Source organism: Cibotium barometz, chromosome 40, assembly GCF_041138505.1.
Source record: "Cibotium barometz isolate CiBa-2024 chromosome 40, ASM4113850v1, whole genome shotgun sequence".
Taxonomy (NCBI): domain Eukaryota; kingdom Viridiplantae; phylum Streptophyta; class Polypodiopsida; order Cyatheales; family Cibotiaceae; genus Cibotium; species Cibotium barometz.
The window spans coordinates 21,343,420-21,362,363 of NC_141085.1; the positions used below are offsets into that span (position 1 = coordinate 21,343,420).

General features: G+C 40.1%; 1 protein-coding gene across 1 annotated transcript; it reads right to left on the bottom strand.

Moving 5' to 3' along the window:
* Positions 1–2,428: 2,428 nt before the first annotated feature.
* LOC147615306 (uncharacterized) lies at positions 2,429–5,539 on the bottom strand. The gene is made up of 3 exons (XM_086779381.1): positions 4,675–5,539; positions 4,453–4,572; positions 2,429–4,332 (listed from the first exon to the last, which is right to left on the bottom strand). The coding sequence occupies exons 1-3, from the start codon at positions 5,260–5,262 to the stop codon at positions 2,617–2,619; spliced, it is 2,424 nt and encodes an 807-aa protein (XP_086635507.1). The 5' UTR covers positions 5,263–5,539; the 3' UTR covers positions 2,429–2,616.
* Positions 5,540–18,944: the final 13,405 nt, after the last annotated feature.

The window sequence follows — 18,944 nt, forward strand, 5'->3', positions numbered from 1 at the left end:
TGCAAAATGTGGATTCTATAGAATTCGACAATCTGGAAGCAGATCATAAAAATTTTTCCACATATTTATCTTTTCAAATAAATTCTTATAAACAAGTTTACCTTTCCACTCAAATAATAGATATAAATTTTAAGCATTCATTTGATAAATATGGAGTTGAATATGATCAAGATTCCAATTTTCATCAAGAAATTACAAAATCTAGATTTATCATTACTTATCCAAATAATCTTCATCATGATCAAGTGGGTTCGACTTTTGTCTACGGGCCAAACTAACACCGGGTGTGCCAGGTGTTAGCTTAAGAAATAACTCTTAGTATTATTAGTCATTTATACCTTAGATTAGGGATAGCTTGGGAACGAGACCCGAGAAGTCATGATGGATAGTGGCACTATGTTCCTCGATTCATGCCGTTATGTATTGCGCTAGAAGTGTTGAAGATTGTTATCATTATCAATACAATTTATCATAAGAGATCTAGAGAAGAAAGCAACATATAGTACTCTGCAATTCATATTTGCAATTCTATGTAATATTGTAAGTACTGTGATGTCTAGTAAATTGTGCATTGCTCAATCTTAAATGTTTGAATGATTGTTTATATGCAACTATGTTCAATGTTTCACCCGTAACCTATGTGTTGGTTTATGTATTAACAATGGGCTAGGACTTGCTAATGTGTAAGGCATGTGCACTGATCCTTCCCTATTCCCTAGGAGGCAGTGCCTCTCTAAAGAGGACAAGATAAAGTCCTCATTGATCACCTCAAAAAAGATGTTGCATTCGCTATGGTGACCCATGAAAGGCCAACTTTCACCTCCGATTGAGTCCTCCCTCACTACTTCTAGCAATGTGGGGGCTTGGTTGGATAGTTCTAAAGGCAAGGGCTCTAGAACTGTTCTGTTTGCAGCCTCTTAAGAATGGATAAGGGTCTATCTGAGGCCTAGTGGTTCTATGATTAGCTCTAGGATAGAGTCTAGGATATGCTTAAGTAGGGTTAGTGGTTCGTACTCAATCACTTGCCCTAACACTAGCTCTAGTTTAGCCAATATCTTCCTCACAGGGGCTTGCTTCATTCTCTCTTTCTCCAACACGGGTTGGGATACAATCCTTGATTTTCTTCAAAAGGTTTTCGTAGTCTATGAGTTTCTTTACTTTGGGAAGAGAAGGTTTGAGCGGGAGATTGCTAGTTATCTTTGCAAGGGTAGTAGCTTCAGCGCTCTCAATCAGAACTAGAGGTATTCTTCTTCTAGACCTCTAGTTCTGATTCCTTGGCCCTTTTTGGGGCTGCTTTAGCTTTTAGGGCTTACGCCTCTGGCTATTTAGGTGCTTGCTTCAAAGTTAAAGCCTAGGCTTTATGGTTATTGACAGCCTTGGATGTTCCTTGGCTTGGAGCCTTGTGAAGGCATTAAGGGGGACTGTGTGAATGAGTCCTTGTACAATGCACCAATGGAAGGGACTCAATATAAATTCGCCTAGAAGACTGCCCTACTTGGTGACACTAAGAAGCTACACCCTGCACTGGCATCCCTTTGGCCCAGGGTTCACTACAACATTCTAAACACTCGGTGGACAGCCTAGAACCATCGTTGTCGAAGTTCCCACACCGCCTTGCTAGGGACCCGATGTGTTTCACCATTGAACTGGATATCCTCACTTGTCCTTTAGTAACCAGATGCTAGACGTTGTTAAGATCCAATTGCCGTGATAGCCATGATCATGCCTTTTCAAGCGACTTTTTTTGTTATCTCAATTATGTATATTATAACAAAGCTCACTTTTTTCCTTGAAAAGGCCTTAGAGAAAGAGGGAGGTGGTTAGCCATTTTAAAAGCACGTACATTGAATTAGAGCCCTGCAAAGTCCTTGCCACAACCATCAATACGACTTCAGTCCTTCCAACGGGTTTTCATGTATTTGCGTGAGCACCTCGTGTACAAATATGTGTTAAGTTTGAATGGTTTGAGAGTGTGTGATGTGTGTAAGAGTGTGCAGTGTTTTTGGGTGAGTTGGATACAGTATGAATAGGATAAATAAGATTCAGAATGCAAGGGATGAGGTCAAAAGTGATGCAAGCAATGATGTTGAGATAAGCCTTTGCAACTATTCTCAATGCCTCAGCAATATGTGGTACTTGGCCTTATCTTTTAGTACTTGGCCTCATCTTTTAGTGAGGGTTTTTATGGGTTTACCTGGATTACTGTGTCTTGATTCACGGCACTCAGATTGGAATCTCGGAGCAAACATATCTACAAACCACACACACACACATACAGAGAGAGAGAGAGACAGAGAGAGAGTTGACTGCTGGCTCTGGTTGTGAGATAACATAGCTTGGGTAAATCCTAGAGGCAAAAAAACTCTCCAAAATGAATGGAGTCATGAAATCTAAATGGAATTCACCTATTCACAATGTAAGTCTTGATAGTGAAATTATTGCTCTGTCGACAGCTTAGTTTTATATATAAATAATTAAGAATATATAACGTACAACAAGGAGGCTGCAGTGATACAAGCTCTACATGTTGCCTTGCTGGGTTTTTGACATTCAAGGTAACATGAGAAACCAAGAATGTATATGCATTAAACAAAGACCCTGTCATTTTATCTTCAGCTAAAAACCCTTCTTGTTTCTCAACCTTGCTTGCTGACCCTCTAATTTAACTTCTAAAAGCTTTGCTTTCAAGCTATTGTCTCTGATGGCTCTTGGCATATCCTTTGTACCTTCGCTAGTCCTGCGAGGGCTTGCAAGATCTGGACTGGACCAGAATTGGCCCCACTGGCGGGTTGGACTAGCTGGTATGGTGGCAGATTGCTGCATGGGAGGAAATACAGTATCTGCATTCCCATTCCTAGAAATTCCAGAGGCCTGAAGCTTTGAAGCCATGCCATCTCCAAACAGGTCTAAAGAGGTCACAGTAAGCCCACTGCTTTGGCCTTTAGATCCGCTTCTAGAAAAGCTGTTGGTGTGGCTGTGCAAGTTTCTTCCCTTTGACCTTGCGCCTGTCGTAATGGGCCCTTGAGACTCCTCATTATCACTCTGCCATGGGCTATGGAGTCCCTCCCTTGACTCCCCTGCCAGTCTCTGTCCTCCACTCCAATCCTTCACTGAACTTCTTCCAATGCCACTGTCTATCCACTGCATATCAGCTTCCTGCATCTCACTCGTGCCACTAGTCTCTCCCCTAGCCATCAATGCTTCAACTGGACCACTTCTCGTCCTCTCAAGTCCTTGTCTGGTCCCTTGCCCTTGGTTCCCCCTACTCATTCGGTTAGCCAATGGGATCCCCCTGTCAAGAGACCGCCTGGCATTGCCTGCAATGTCTTGATGAGAAGCAGTAGAGTAGACCCATCGATTACCATCTAAGCTCCCTGAGAAAGGTACCTTGTTTAGCTCGATTGAATGAGGATCATCAACAAACAAGCCCTCCTCATGCGGCTCTTGAATTGGGTAGCTAATGCCTCCGCCTTTAACAAGGTCAGTGATTGGAACAACAGGGCTCATGCGTTGCACACTAAAGCTCTCCAAATCCGTCGCGTGAAGAGTTGAAGATGTGGCTTCAAAAAGAGAGGAGATTTTTCCAGCTTTACCATGGTTTCCATCATCAAAGGACCTCTTGGCTCTCAAGAAAGCCTCCAGCTCACTTCGTAGCTTATCCAAAGCAGTGTTTTTCTCCTCCAATTCTAGCCTGGCTTCTGCCAGCTTCATTTGGACCCTCTCTTCTCTCCAGACCTCAGCCATCTGAAGCATTTTGCGCTCCTCTTCCACCTCCTCCCTAACCTTTGCAGACTGACGCTTCAGCTCCTCCACCTGTGCCTTGTCTTCACCTATTTCTCTTGCCAATTCATCACAGACATCTTCCATCAATTCCCGAGCTTTCTGCTCCCTCTCAAGGTCCAGCAAAGCCTTCACAAGAGCCTTCTTGGAATCACTCATTTCCTTTGACAGCTGCTTATGTTCAGATTCCAGCTTGTGTTTAGACTTCCTCTCATTCTCGAGTTCCTCTTTGAGAGGCCTGACAGCCAGAATGATTGCATCTTGCTCTTGTAACTGCGACATGACTTTCTCATCAGCCAGCTTCTTGTTCAACCTCTCCATGTCTTCTTGATACGTGCTCTGCTCTGTCATCAACTCTTGCACTTGGGCCCGTGTCTTCTCGAGGTCAGCATGCAGCGAGGCAACCATAGAGGAGCTCAAGTTGTGCTGCTGTTCCAAGGACCATATTTGATTGAGCACATTTAAGAGATCACTAGATGTTGTAGGCCCGTCTTCTACATCCCCTTGAACAGCCTTCACATCCACAGGAACATTCTTTGAAGAAGAGATGGCCTGTCACACCAAGTCAGGCTTACCATTTAGTCATAGAACAAAGATAGATCATCGGTGTCACAGAGGTAGCAGACAAAACTTATGTTCGTGGTGGTGATGAGCTGAAAATACATCTAATACCTCGGCAGCAGTCCCATGACGATCTCCTGTATGTTTGTGAAGCAACCTCAGAACCTGAGAATACGCTGGGGTAGATTGGCTGGTATTTGCAGCGAGATTCCTTCTAGAGGCATCTCCAGACTGAGAATTTGGGCATATTAACACGGCATGTAAAACAGGAGACTACACTGTAGACTGCATAGGTAAAGGCCATGGATGAATCAAATGAAAATAAAAGCTCACCTTGTGATGAGTTGAAGCACGTCTGAGTGATCTCTGACTGACTATGCTGGAAGCTGGCGATGGAGCAGACGGCAAAAGGGGCTCATTTCGGTTGCTATTTCGCGGTTTCGGAAGCTGAGAAGGCCCTTCTTTGCCCTTATGATAGCCAACCATACCCCGGAAATCTTGAGACTCCCAAAGAGAGGCAGCCAGCTTGCGGGCAGAGACAACGATGCGCTGGCTACGGGCTCCTGCTGCCTCTATAGAGTTAGGGTTAGGGTTTGAAAAATGCTGTGCAGAAGCAGCAGCCATGGCGTCTGTGAAGGGGTTGTCGTGCATCTTCCACCTTGGTACCGGAGTGCTAGGGCCACATCTCCGGCCTGCCACAGAGGTCAAAAGGGCCCATCTGCGGGGAAGGGGCGACCTCTCTACACTTGAACCTGCAGCCATTGCAGGAACCCCTTCTTCTGCTGCTGCTGCTTCTTCTGCTCGTTCTGCTATAACAGCTATAGAACCTTGAGGGCCCTCTTGTTCCTCTGGCTCCTCTTCCACATGGGGTAGCCTCCAGTGGTGCTGTTTCCCTCGGGATTTCTTACTCTTAGGAGGCATGGGGGCTTATCAGAGCTTCAATAGAACTCCGGGAAACGAAAACAAAGCATAACGGAGAATCCTCTGAGATGAGATTGCGCAATAGCCAGCCCTGCACAAGATTTTAGGGCAGGCTTCTGTCAATGAAAAGACAGGATTGGCAAGAGAAACACAGAGGGGCTGAACATGCGAATAAGCCATAGCCAAACGAAGCTCGACAAGGCAATAAGACGCCGGCACCTTCACTGATGCAGCCGTCATTTCTGCATTATTGAAAATATCACATTTTCAATTCACCATTTGTTTTTATGTTTTTATTCTCAATATACTCGAGCAAAAAGATCTTGCGCGCCACGTGTACCATTTATTGTTTGCCACGTAACAATAGTGTCCATCACCAGCCTCATGCCAAACTTCACTAGATCTATGCTGTTATTAGGGCCATTGAATAGAGAATCCTAACCTGCCAATACAAATCAAGTTAATGATATGATTAGCAATTTAGCTCTACAATGATAACTAGTTCTTTTTTTTTGTTAAAACAGTAGAATATATTAAAAAAAGGTGAGATTACAACTCTGCTGCTCTGCGGCACGGCTGCCGCCCTTACACTTTTGCCTTGTGGCTAGAGAGAGGAGATACAATTTTCGTCCACGAGCTCTCTAAATAGGGTGAGTAAATAGGGTGAGCTATAGTGTAGAGATTTTGGATTGGAGTTAGTCTCACCTTAATATATTGAAATTACCCCACCCTTAATTTTGTGTTTAAGTCCCACCTTAATTTTGTGTTTAAGTCCTTTTTGACTCACGTTCTTTGCCTCAAGCAAGCCATTAGTAAAGAAACATGGTGTGCCCATGCACATTACCTCGAGGTCCATTTGTGACCCCTCTCTATAGGTATAGGTAGGATGAGTCACACAAATAAATATATGGAAAAAATTTAGGATCATGTCCTTTTGTTAAAAAATACACAAATAAGGACAACTTTTGAACCTCAAGCGTCCAAGTGATTCACCTTATTTGCTTCCGAAAGGGACACCACTCTAAGACCTTTTCTCCCTGCATAAAATCTAGATGTAAGGATTGGAACCCACCTTAGATACCTCTACACTGCATACTACTAAAGTTTCCTCATATGGTTGTCTTTTGTTCCGCATCTTCATCAAGCTTAGAAACATATGGTTGCCCAAAATGAAGTTTTGGTCTAGATCTTCATCAAGCTTAGAAACACTAGTCCTTTCTACCATCATCCAAGGGAGCATGAGTAAAGATGGACTTTCAAGCTTTGATCCACATCTTCATCAAGCTTAGAAACACAAGTCCTTTCTACTATTATCCAAGTTGCATGAGTAAAGATCGACTTAGAGGTTTTTCCTTCAACAAATTTTTATCATATAGTTCCCACATGAAGCTTCAATCCACATCTTTCTTAACCTTAGAAACATTGGTCTTTTCTACCATCATCCAATGGAGCATCCAATGGAGTCACATCAACTTTCTAATCTTTTCCTTTCAATAGATACATCCATGTATCTCATGTCCTTTTAGCACACTTCTCTAGGAATCATTTCCCAACCATATACAACAATGGTAGTAAGCCCAAAGAATGACGTAATGAACCTTTTTTAATCAATATTTAAGATAAAGTGAAATGGTCATACCCCGTGGCCTACCAAGTTGCTATGTACTTTCCTTGAGTGCCCTACATAAATGAGTAACTAAACATTAATTGCCCTACACTAACTAAGTAGCTAAACAGTTCTTGCACATATAAGCATGCTTCATAGCATCTCAACAAGCTTTCACAAAAGCAGTTACTACAAACTCCCAATATAATTTTACTCATAAAGCATAATGTGTAGAGGACCTTCGAGCATGTACAATGGCAATGATTTTTTATGACATGCTTTCGACTTTGCCATTATAGAACCATGATTATCTAGATTATTTCTTTTATACAAATGAAATAAAGGAATAGTATCAATGTTAGCATTTTTAGAACCATGAAAAGTTGTTCATAGAAAAGTACACATGCTAAATATCTGGTAAGGAAAGCATGCGAAAGGCAGCATATGTCTTAAGAAAGATGACTTATCTGAGTAACATTAATGATTTGGCATGACGCATGCTTGGGTGTAGTGCTAAAATTTGAAGGCCGTAATAAGGGCTTTAAAGCCTAGTGTAATCTTTAAACAAAACCTACCTTTGAAAATTGGGATTGAAAAGGGCCAAAAATCCACCGCATGCACTTTTGTTGAGTAATGGGTTTCACTTGAATTAAATAACAATGAAGGCCCGACCATTGGTACTTTGTAGGCCTTCAATTTTTAAGTCGAAGGCACCATTACAAATTTTAGTTGTGCTTGTTGGGTGTGTGCCAAAAAAAAATGCATAATGTGCTCAAATCAAGAGTATCCTTTGCTTGTCCTTTTTTTTGTCAATGCATTATTACATTGCAACATATGCATTTAATAAACTAGTGGTTCACAATCTTCAAACACAAATAACTTGCACTATGTACTATGGATTTTGTTTTTAATAAAAGTGGGGCCACACAATGTTTTTACAATATTTAAACACAAATAACTTGCACCACCATGTACTACGGATTATGAATTTTCATAAACATTTGATGCCACACAATTTTTGAGGCCATTTAAAGAACTCACTTAACATTTGATGGCGCACAATCCTTGAGGCCATTTACGAACTCATTAAAGGCATGTCATTTGTGTTTATGCGCCTGACCATCCTCATTACATAATTTGCAAAATAAAAATTCCTTCATTTAAGGAAACAACACAATCTTAGAACAAGAAAATACAAAGTGTAGTCACAAACGACCAAACTACAAAGGGTAGTCAGCCTTACAAACATGGGGGTGGAGAATTACTCTCATAATCACAAGAACATGTAAGATTATGAGAATTACTCTCATAATCTTAGAACAAGAAAATACAAAGTGTAGTCACAAACGACCAAACTACAAAGGGTAGTCAGCCTTACAAACATGAGGGTGGAGAATTACTCTCATAATCACAAGAACATGTAAGACACAATGCTCAAACAACACAAACAAGAGTTTTAGAAGCTTCTTAACATATTCTCATAAGAGGGGCCTTACAAACATAGGGGTAGAGAATTACTTTCTAGCATATCATATTGCTATGGCACCTCCTTCCAAACATTATGTTTTTCTATTTATTAAAAATCAGTGTCAATGCCTTGGTTGCATATGCTTAGGGGGTTGTATTTGGCCCTACAAGAAAGCATTACAATGAGAAGTATGTACCATGAACCTTAAAAATGAAATGCTTCAAATTTTTGCTCTAATCTTTCATACAACAAAATCCGTGTTTAAAAATATGAGTTCCAACTACAAGGGTTCACATTCAACAAGCAATGAGAAAACTTAAATACTAATGCAAGAGCAATGCTATGTGAAAGGAAGTAAAGGGTTTGCTTTCACTTTATAGAGGCAATAAATACTACATGTTATCTTATGCCTGGAATGCTAATAGAGTTGCGAAAGAAATTACACGTCATGAAGCTTTCCCAAGCCAAAAACTAAAGGTAACTAACTATAGAATATTTGGTTAGCATTGATATGTAATATGTAATGATGAAGAGAGGAGAAATTGGATGCCAAGTCTAGAAAATATATGATGGTTTGATACACTAAGCATAGTAAAGCTTAAAGGTTGTAGACATTATTAATGTCACAAGATGGTATCTTTAATGATGAGGACAACAATCAAAGGAACTTGCATCGATACATATATTAAGGATACAATGAATGAGTGGAATTTCTCAAGTTCATTTCACCTCCACATAAATAGCATGATTGAACCAAGAAATTCTAAAATAGAGAGAAAGGCTCATCAAAAGATTAACTTATCAAAATATATATTTTACTTCATTTCACCAAATTGAACATTTAAATCATGATTTATAATTCTTATTTTATCATTTTAAGAACCTATACACTTACACTAAGAGGATTTTTTATCATTTAAAGGACCTGTACATGGAGAGGATGCTTTTTCAGAAAAGGTTTGGCAAGATCCCATGAATGATATATTTGGTTCCTTAACATCAAATAAATTAAGAATCTTGTTGCAAATGAATCTATAAGGTCAAGCCTAGCATCTAGATGGTAAACAATGGAACTAATTATGCTAGCAAAGTTTCATGGATTTTGTGATGGTTATTTAAGTCAAGAACTATCCAAATGGTGATTTGTGGAAGCAATTAAGCTAGCAATTCAATTAAACTTCATGGATTTTGTGATGGTGATTATGTGCATGATGTGATGGATATGAATCTTACTTAAGTATTAAGCTTGTTTCTGGACAAAGTTTCCATTTCATGGATATCAAAGCAGCAAACCAAAGTGCATTTATCATCTTGTGAGGTTGAATATAACACCCTCACCGCTTGTTTATGTGAGGAAATATTGTTGTGAAGGATACTCCAAGAACTAGGGCTCTTTTTTTTTCTAGAAAAAACTGGGGTTCTTTTTAATGTATCTACTCTAACTACTTTGCTTTCTAACCCAGGATTAACTAGTCAAGAACACAATGTTAAATTCTAAACCATAAACCTTTATTACCTAGGGTATCTTCCAATAAACAATTCTAATACCGTCTTACAAGAATTGCACCTTATGGTAGGTTGGACGGGGGGAAACCATGTTAATCTACAAAGTGGTTAGCATACCCTCCTTCTTAATGGTGATGATTGCATCCTCATGTCACCAAGCTCAAGTGGTGGTGCACATGTTGTTAGTTCCAGAGAGGTGTAGATGGTCTATATAAAGACGAGTCTGAAAAGATGCAAGGGAGGAGAGAGCTTGAGCTCTTGCAAGCACATACACACTCACACAAACCCTAGAAGAGAGAACACAAGGTGAGAGGCTGAAAATTCTTCTTGTTCTTCTTCACAATAAAAGAGGTCTACAAAGAAGATAAAGTGACTAACACACATAATAAAGTATATACAAGCGGTCCATAATGTGAACACGCTAAGAGGATTGGGTAGATGTGGACTAGTCGGTGTAGTCCAGCTGTAGAATCTCTGGTGAAGATATGTCAGTGCCAGCTACCAAACCCGCCATTGATATAAATGTCGAATAGTCGTACAGGCACCTCATGAGTGTCAGCTCATGTTGAGCTTGACATCTCAACACTCCCCCTCAAGCTCAACTTCAGCTCATGAACTCCAAGCATATCTCGAAGTCTGTGGAGCTTCTCAGCTCCCAAGGCCTTCGTGAAGATATCAGCAACCTGATCCAGTGTGCTGATATAGGCCAAGTCGATGTCGCCTGCCACCAAGACTCTCTCCCTCTGATGAAGTGGTAATGTACTTCAATGTGTTTCGTCCACGCATGAAAAACTGGGTTCTTGGCCAACTATATATTGCTAAGATTATCACAATATATGACAACCTTTTGCTCCACATACAACCCCATATGACAACCTTTCGCTCCACATACAACCCCAAATCAGCAAGTAGCTTGCGTAACCAAGCTACCTCACATGCTGCCACCGCAGCTCCTCTGTACTCTGCCTCTGTACTCGATAAGGCAACTGTGGGCTACTTCTTACTGCTCCATGTCACAGCAGCACTCCCCAATGAAAACTTAAATCCACTGGTAGATCTCCTATCTGAGATGCTACCTGCCCAATCTGCATCTATGTAGCCATATAGCTCCATTGGTACACCTACTGCATAAAACAGTGCATAATCAACAGTGGCCCTCAAATACCAAAGTGTGTGTCGCACACTGTCAAGATGTGGTTTACGCGGAACCTGTATAAACTGGCTCTCTAAGCCAACAGTGTAGCTCAAGATGTGGTTTACGCAGAACCTGTATAAACTGGCTCTCTAAGCCAACAATGTAGCTCAAATCTGGCCTGCTGATCGTGACATAGATCAAACTCCCAATAATCTTCATGTATATAGTGGGATCCTCCAACACATAACCTGCATCCGCACTTGCCATTTTGATCTAATGGCACCGAGATTGGCTTACAATTAGCCATCCCATACTTGGACAACATGTCCAATGCATACTGTCTCTGTGAGAGCCAAATACCCTCAGGTGTGCGAATGACCTCAATTCCCAAAAAGTAGGTGATATCACACTCTTGCGCACATATAAAGAGTGATCTACATCTGCCATATGAAAACCAATAGTGACAAGATACTCAGCAATCTCGTCATGCCATGCTTGTGGAGCTTGCTTCAGCCCATACAAGGCCTTACGAAGCTTACACACATACACTAGGTGGCCTATATCCTTAAAACCTGGTGGCTGATCTATATACACCTCGTCTTGCAAGTCACCATGCAAGAATGCATTTTTGACATCTAATGTAAAAACCAGCCTTTAGCTCTGTAGCCACCGCAATCACAACTCTCACAGTTGCCATCTTTACAACTGGGACAAATGTCTCCTCATAATCAATCCCATGTGTCTGTGCATATCCTTTGGCTACCAATCTAGCCTTGTACCTAATTATGCTACCATCACTGTTATGTTTCACCTTATACACCCACTTACAGCCAATAGCTTTCTTGCCTTTAGGCAATGAAACCAAATCCCAAGTCTCATTTCCATACAATGCATCCATCTCCTCATCCATAGCTTTCTCCCAACACACATTTCCAATAGCCTCATTAAAGCATGTGGATTCTACAACCTGCACAACTTTTTCCATATATGCATAGTGATGTGCCACATAACCATCATAAGTCAACCTCTGCACAAGATTTTTGACTCTTCCAGATCTTCGTAACTTTGCATTCATGGTTTCCATAGCCTTCTTCACATCAAGTGTCCTCATTGTTGGAAACCCAAGCTCCTCATCAAGGCTCATCTCTGAGCCACTAGAATCTCCATCAACAAGAGAATGCCCTACAGAAATGTCATGCATACCAAGGGGCTCAACACTTTCTCTTTACCTTTATGTTATGTACCAACTACATTTTCAGGACTGGTATTATGACGCAGCCTACCACTCCATGGTCTAGATCAACAGAACCACTCAATGAGGACTCTCATGGTCCACTCAATGACTGTGATTGCTGACTTGCATTCTGTGCAACCACATTTCCACTTACATCAGCCCCAACAGCATCTTTTTCAGCAGCATACCATCTACTCATCTCATCAAATACAACATCCCTGCTTACCCCCCTCAATTCACATGTAGTAGGATTATAACATCTATATCCCTTTTTCTCAAGGTAATACCCAATAAACACACATTTTCTGCTTTTGGATCCAGCTTGGTACGTAACTCATCTGGCACATGCACATATGCAATACATCCAAAAACTTTCAAGTAAGACAAATCAGGTTTCTTTGCCAGTAAATTTCTCCTCTGGCGTTACATCATGTATGGTTGCAGTAGGAGTCATGTTCATGATATAAATTGTTGTAGACACAGCCTCAGCCCAATAGCTATGTGGCATATTCTTCTCAGCCAATCAATGCTCGTGCTATCTTTGTTGCAATGTGCCTGTTTTTCCGCTCAGCAACTCCATTTTGTTGCGGAGTGTATCTACTCGTAAATTGTCTCTAAATTCCATTCTTTTGCAAGAATTCAGAGAACTCATTAGAGAAGTATTCTCCCCCTCCATTGACCTTTAGGCACTTCACATGCTTTCCTGTCTATTTTTCAGCCATAACTCTGAAATTCTGAAAATGAGTGAACACTTCACTCTTCTCCTTCATGTACACCCACACTTTCCTCGTGTGGTCATCAATGAATGTTACGTAGTACCTGCAGCCACCCGTAGACATAGTCTTCGCAGCAGGACCCCATACATCTGAATGCACAACATGTAGTACATTCCTACTCACATTTCTATCATGTAGAAATACATGTTTTGTTTGCTTTCTAAATTGACATGCTTCACAAACTTTCTACATACATTCAACTTTAAACTTAGGCAACCCTGTCACAATTTGTTTAGTCTGCATAGACTTCATTCTTTGCACATTGACATGCCCAATTCTCTTATGCCAAATGTCTGTATCTGCAACAACTCCTGAACCATTTGTAAATATTGCAGCACTCACTTCAGGCATATTTACATTCAATGTAAACATTCTGCCCACTCTGTTGCCTTTTGCAGCCAACCTGCACTTATCTTTAAAGTCTTCTACATAACAACCATAAGGGTTAAACCGAACCTACAAACCTTGCTCAATCATCTAGCCAACAGAAACCAGATTCTTTGTAATGTTTGGAACATGAAGTACATCTGCAAGGTACTTCACTTTACCATCTTGCATAGACAATGGCACATCTCCAACATGAGCAATCGGATGAGCAGTGTCATCCCCTTTTTCAACAAAACCTGGTCTTTCAAGACTCTTCATTTCCTTGAACCACTCACCATGACTTGTCATGTGGTTCAAAGCACTTGAATCAACATACCATACATCATCCTTACATGCTGCTACATCATTTCCAGACACAACATTAACCACATGTTGCATAACTTATCCTCATTATTTCTGCTAGAGGATGCATAGTTGTTTTGCTGCACTTTTCCATTTCGCATGTCGCTTTGCTTCTTATAGCAATCTGCCTGCACATGCCCAGGCTTACCACAGTAAAAAAAAACCTCGTGTATCATTATGCTGCCTTCGCCAATTACCACGACCTCGTTGACTCCCCCTGCCTCTAAACTGGCCTCTTCCACCTGTATGTTGTTGTTGTGAATCTTGGGACTGTTGCTGCTGCTGACCATAATTTTGATTACCTGTTTGGCCACATCCACGACCTCTACCTCATCCTCTACCTGCACTTGTGTAGAAGGCCTGTTTCTCTGAACTGTTTCTGTTTTGTGAAGACTGTTGATCTTCACCCAAGTTCTTCTCTTCAATGATCAGCATTGACACCAAATCTGTGAAGTTAGGAATGTTCTCTTGTGAGTCTGAATAAACATCTTGAACGCCTTGTATTGTGGCCCGAGACCACGCAGACACACTTCCACTTTATCATCATCATCAACAGAAAGAACAATTTATGCAAGGGATTCCACAATGCCCTTGATATTCAAAGCATAATCATTCACAGACATATTCTTCTTTTCCACAGTATGAAGCTCATTCTTTAACTGAATTTTTTGTGTCTTGGTGTTGGTTTCATATAGCTTCACCAAGGTGTCCCATGCCTCCTTAGGTGACTTGGCATCCTGTATATGCCCAATCATAGTGTCCTGTGTATGCTGATAGAAAGCCAATACATGACTTTCCTTACTCCTTGATTCCAATCCTTGACCTCTTTTATATCTGCAGTAGTTGGATTAATCTCCGATATCTCCGGTGCCTCCTCATGTTCACCTTCAATGTAGTCCCTGCTGTAATCTTTTCCCATCAGGAAATTTGTCAATCTAAACCTCCAAGCATGGAAATTGTTCTTGTCAAGATTCTCTGCAACAATCTAGTTTATTCCATCATTTGACATCTTTTCTGCAACACAAATTTACCAGCAACAGCACTCTTGCTTGACCTGCACAAACTACTGTATTCTCTGCAACACGGTACTATACTACACCCAAATTGTCACAACCAATGACCTTACTTTGCATACATACACCCAATGGCAACTTTGAGACCTCTTTGCAGCACACGCAGTGTCTGCACAACCAATCATTATTCCTACAGTTCCAAAAACAGAGTTCTGCAGAGAATTATAACTTACCCACACAGTACTGTGAACGCCTGTGAACTGAAAAACAGAGGTCCAAACACACCCGAAACACGTTTTCAGCCCAAAATTTTTTGTTCAATAGGACGTTATAGTTGCCCTGTAGCTTTTCTCTTGCGAAGAAATCTCCTCAATCAGAGTTCATTTCCCAGTGCCTCTCCCGAAGAGCTCTCGACACAAGGGTGTAGTAGCCAACACAACGGGGGAAGAGTAGATGAAGCTCTTACCCTCGTATCGATTCATGTGCTTCTCTTACTTGCCGCTCAGCCCTTAGCAGGAACCAGGCTCTGATACCATGAAAAGATGCAGGGGAGAAGAGAGCTTGAGCTCTTGCAAGCACATACACACACACACACAAACCCTAGAAGAGGGCACACAAGGTGAGAGGCTGAAAATTCTTCTTCTTCTTCTTCAAAACAAAAGAGGTCTACAAAGAAGATAAAGTGACTAACACACATAATATACATACAAGTGGTCCATAATGTGAACACGCTAAGAGGAGTGGGTAGATGTGGACTAGTCGGTGTAGTCCACCAGCTATAGAATCTCTGGCAAAGATATGTCCGTGCCAGCTACCAAACCCGCCAGCGATATAAATGTCGAACAATCATACAGGCACCTCGTGAGTGTCAGCTCATGTTGAGCTTCACATCTCAACAAAGTCCACGTCATTTACAGCCTATTAGAGATAGGGTTTAATTGGCCCTTTTAGAGTCAAGAAGCATGTCGAGGCTATATGTGATGTAATGTGGACAAAAATATGCTTTGGTGTGCGAGGCCTCATCTCTGAGTTTGTTGGGCTCGTACACAAGGAACAAGGGCCCATGGCTATGCTTTTAGATTCATGAACCAAGGTTACATGCATATGATTGGCAATGACCGATAGTGGTCCTAAATGGTTTAGCATAGTAAGGTTTATCCTAGATGTCATGGTGAGACAAGAGACTGGGTGCTTTATTTATTGCTTATTGCTCTTTGGTAGTGTTATGATAAGTAAATTCATAGAATTTAATATTCTTACATTTCTCATTATTTATAAATCCTCCTAGATGGGTTTAGATTGGGATGCCTTTCTAAATCCGTGAGAGAGTAGCTTACTTTACTCGTATGATGCGGGTGATTCCGTACATGCATGAGAGTATGGGTTGCATCACCTTGATTTATTAAGTTTTGTATGGTTATTTATATTTTATATTAAATTAATTATTAATTCATTGGCATAGTTGATGTAAGTGTAGATCCTTAGGTTGGATAACGGAGGCGAGCTAGTGATTAAGAAGATTTACTTTGGATGTGTCGGTAGATTATTACTTGATTTTAAGCAACACGTCATTTATTCTATTTGGGCGACGTTCATATTTATTCGCAATGGATATATTTATTTGGACATACGAAAGCTTCGTTATGCATTTGATTTTATTACAGAGATTATACACATTTATATGGTTAAAGCACCTATTTTGAGTAGTTAGGCTTGCAAGTTTAATAAAGCAAATTATTTTTAGTTAAAATCAACATATTTGTAAAAGGAAAGCTATTTTGAACCCCACAACAAGCTATTTCAAGTTAATATGATTAAAATACACCAAGAGGAAGCGTGGGCTCCATCTTATGTGGGGGAAATTGGACCCAATATCATGTTTTTATCTATACTCTTAACATTTTTGATGCAATTTAATATTGAAGGGTCTTAGACTCCCAACATTGATATCAAAGCCTTAATGGACACAAAGTACTTGCACAAGCTTGAAACAATTCAAGGTACATGAAAGAAATTGAAGAAATGTTAAGGTAAGTTTATTTAATTGAAGGTTGCTTTCAAAGGTCAAAGAATTACATGGTTTTTAAGTATATTAGGTAATGATCAAAGGAAAAAATGAGGTGGAAAACCAGTTTTGTTTTCATAAATCCTCTCAAAATCCCAAAACCATTTTCTTCATGGTTATCGTCTTCAAAATCAACCTTCATAGATGTGCTTGGCTAGGCTTGGAGATTGTTAAACCATTCTTGCATGGCCCCCCAAACCTTGGTTTTCATCTTCTTCTCCTAATAAAGGGCTCACAGTGGGGCTGCAAATAAGCTTCCCTCAACCACAAATTTTGATTTTGCTTCAAACCATGGTTTTCAGGCTTTAAAAAAACAAGCTTTGAAGCTTTGAAGCTCAAAAAAAGGCTTTAAAATACCATAAAAGCCTTTTACATGGAGTTTGGTGCAAGATTTGAATGATGAAAACTTTTTGGTAGCTCTCCAAGGGTTTCAAATCACTCATAGTATTTTTAACTTTTTTGGATAGTTTTCATTAATTTTTTGAGCCCAAAATAGCACTTTTTGGCCATTTTCATGCCAAAAGGCTTAAAAATTACCCCCAAAATCCCAAAATATTACTTGAATTTTTCTTAAGGTTTTCAAAGTAGTTTGTCACAATTCTTCAACTCAACCCAATGAATTCAGACCTTGCTTTTAATCAAGGTGCCAACGAACGACACCAACAATGAAGTTATTAATATTCAAGTTGGTGGATTCTCCAATTCTTCACTTCCACAACCAACCTTTGAAGATCGAATTTAGCTTATCGAATAATTACTTCAAGATCAGCAATAAAAATGCCTTGTTAGGAATGAAATTCTTACTCCTACTTTTGAAGATACACGCATTGCCAAGATCATGAATGCTACTTTCGATGCTCAAGCAACTAAAAAGGATAGTAAGATTAGCAATTGTACTTTTTCTTTTATCAAATTCAATGGCAAAAAGGATGCTCATTTTGTGCTTTCATGGTTAAGTCATTTAGATGATTACTTCTCTAAAGAGACTTTTTCAGAATGAGATAAGAATTAACTGTGCTACCAACCATATGGCTGATCATGCATCACTATGGTGGAATGTTCTCTACAATAGCCATGATAGATCTACTACTTGGAAGGAATTCCAATGTAAGGTAAAGGTTAGCTTTTTACTACCACAGTTTGCCCTCCAAAGCTCGGGGCGCATGGGACACTTTGTTTATGTCTAACTATGAGACTATTCCTCAATACACCGAGAAGTTTTGGCAAACTACTTCAACTTTGCATGCTAGAAAATGTGCAACATCGTTATAAATCTAGTCTTGAAGAAACTATTCAAGAAGCGGAGGTAAACATGTTCAAGCCTACTTTACTAGACGATGCTATTGCCTTAGCACATGATGCAGAATGCAAAAGCGGTTCAAACAAGCCTACCTGACACCTCAATGCCATAATCGATAATCTTTTCCTTGTCACGCTACAATGCTCCTATTGGATCATGTTCTTTTAATGGTTTTAATACAAATAGAAAGCCTTAGGTAACACCAAGTAATGTATGCACTACTCCTATTCAAAATGTAAAGGATGTTAATGATCAAAGTAATGTAATTCAACCCAAGCCTATTAGTCACAACACTAATACTACCAAAAAGCCTCACCTTGGGTAATCAACTAGGTCACTTTGCTGCTGGATGGTTGAAGACCTCTAAATAATCAATTTCTTAGCACAAGTGCTTAGCTTTACAATGTTGAGGAGGTGCCTAACGAAGATGGTGATTATGCTCCACATTGGTTTGAAGATATGCTACACAACGATGGTAACCCTGGCCAAAACAATATAGTAGGTAACCCTATTTTAGCTTATTCATTGAAAAAAATGAAGGGTAAAAGTAATAGTCACGATATTGTAGTGTTGCATGATGATGAAAGAACCCACGATTTTATTTGTGAACGTGCTATTAAGAAATTTTAATTAGAGATGCATCCCTCTCTCTATAAGGTCAAGTCTGCATTTCAAGGTATGCGTTATAATGGTACTATGGAAATCAGACAGTTAGAAATTGCCATTGGTCCTTATAAAGAGAAAAGAAATTTCTTGATTGCGCATTTGCACCTTAGTGTGATATCATCTTAGGCATGCCTTTTCGTCTCAACAGTTTAAACCCTGAATTGACTATGATACATGTTATAAT

Excerpts from the sequence above, each read along its gene's own strand:
- LOC147615306 (XM_086779381.1), bottom strand. The coding sequence starts at position 5,262 with ATGCCTCCTAAGAGTAAGAAATCCCGAGGGAAACAGCACCACTGGAGG. Across the intron at positions 4,573-4,674 it reads GTGCTTCAACTCATCACAAG|TCTGGAGATGCCTCTAGAAG; the intron begins GTGAGCTTTTAT and ends CCAAATTCTCAG. Across the intron at positions 4,333-4,452 it reads GTCATGGGACTGCTGCCGAG|GCCATCTCTTCTTCAAAGAA; the intron begins GTATTAGATGTA and ends TTGGTGTGACAG.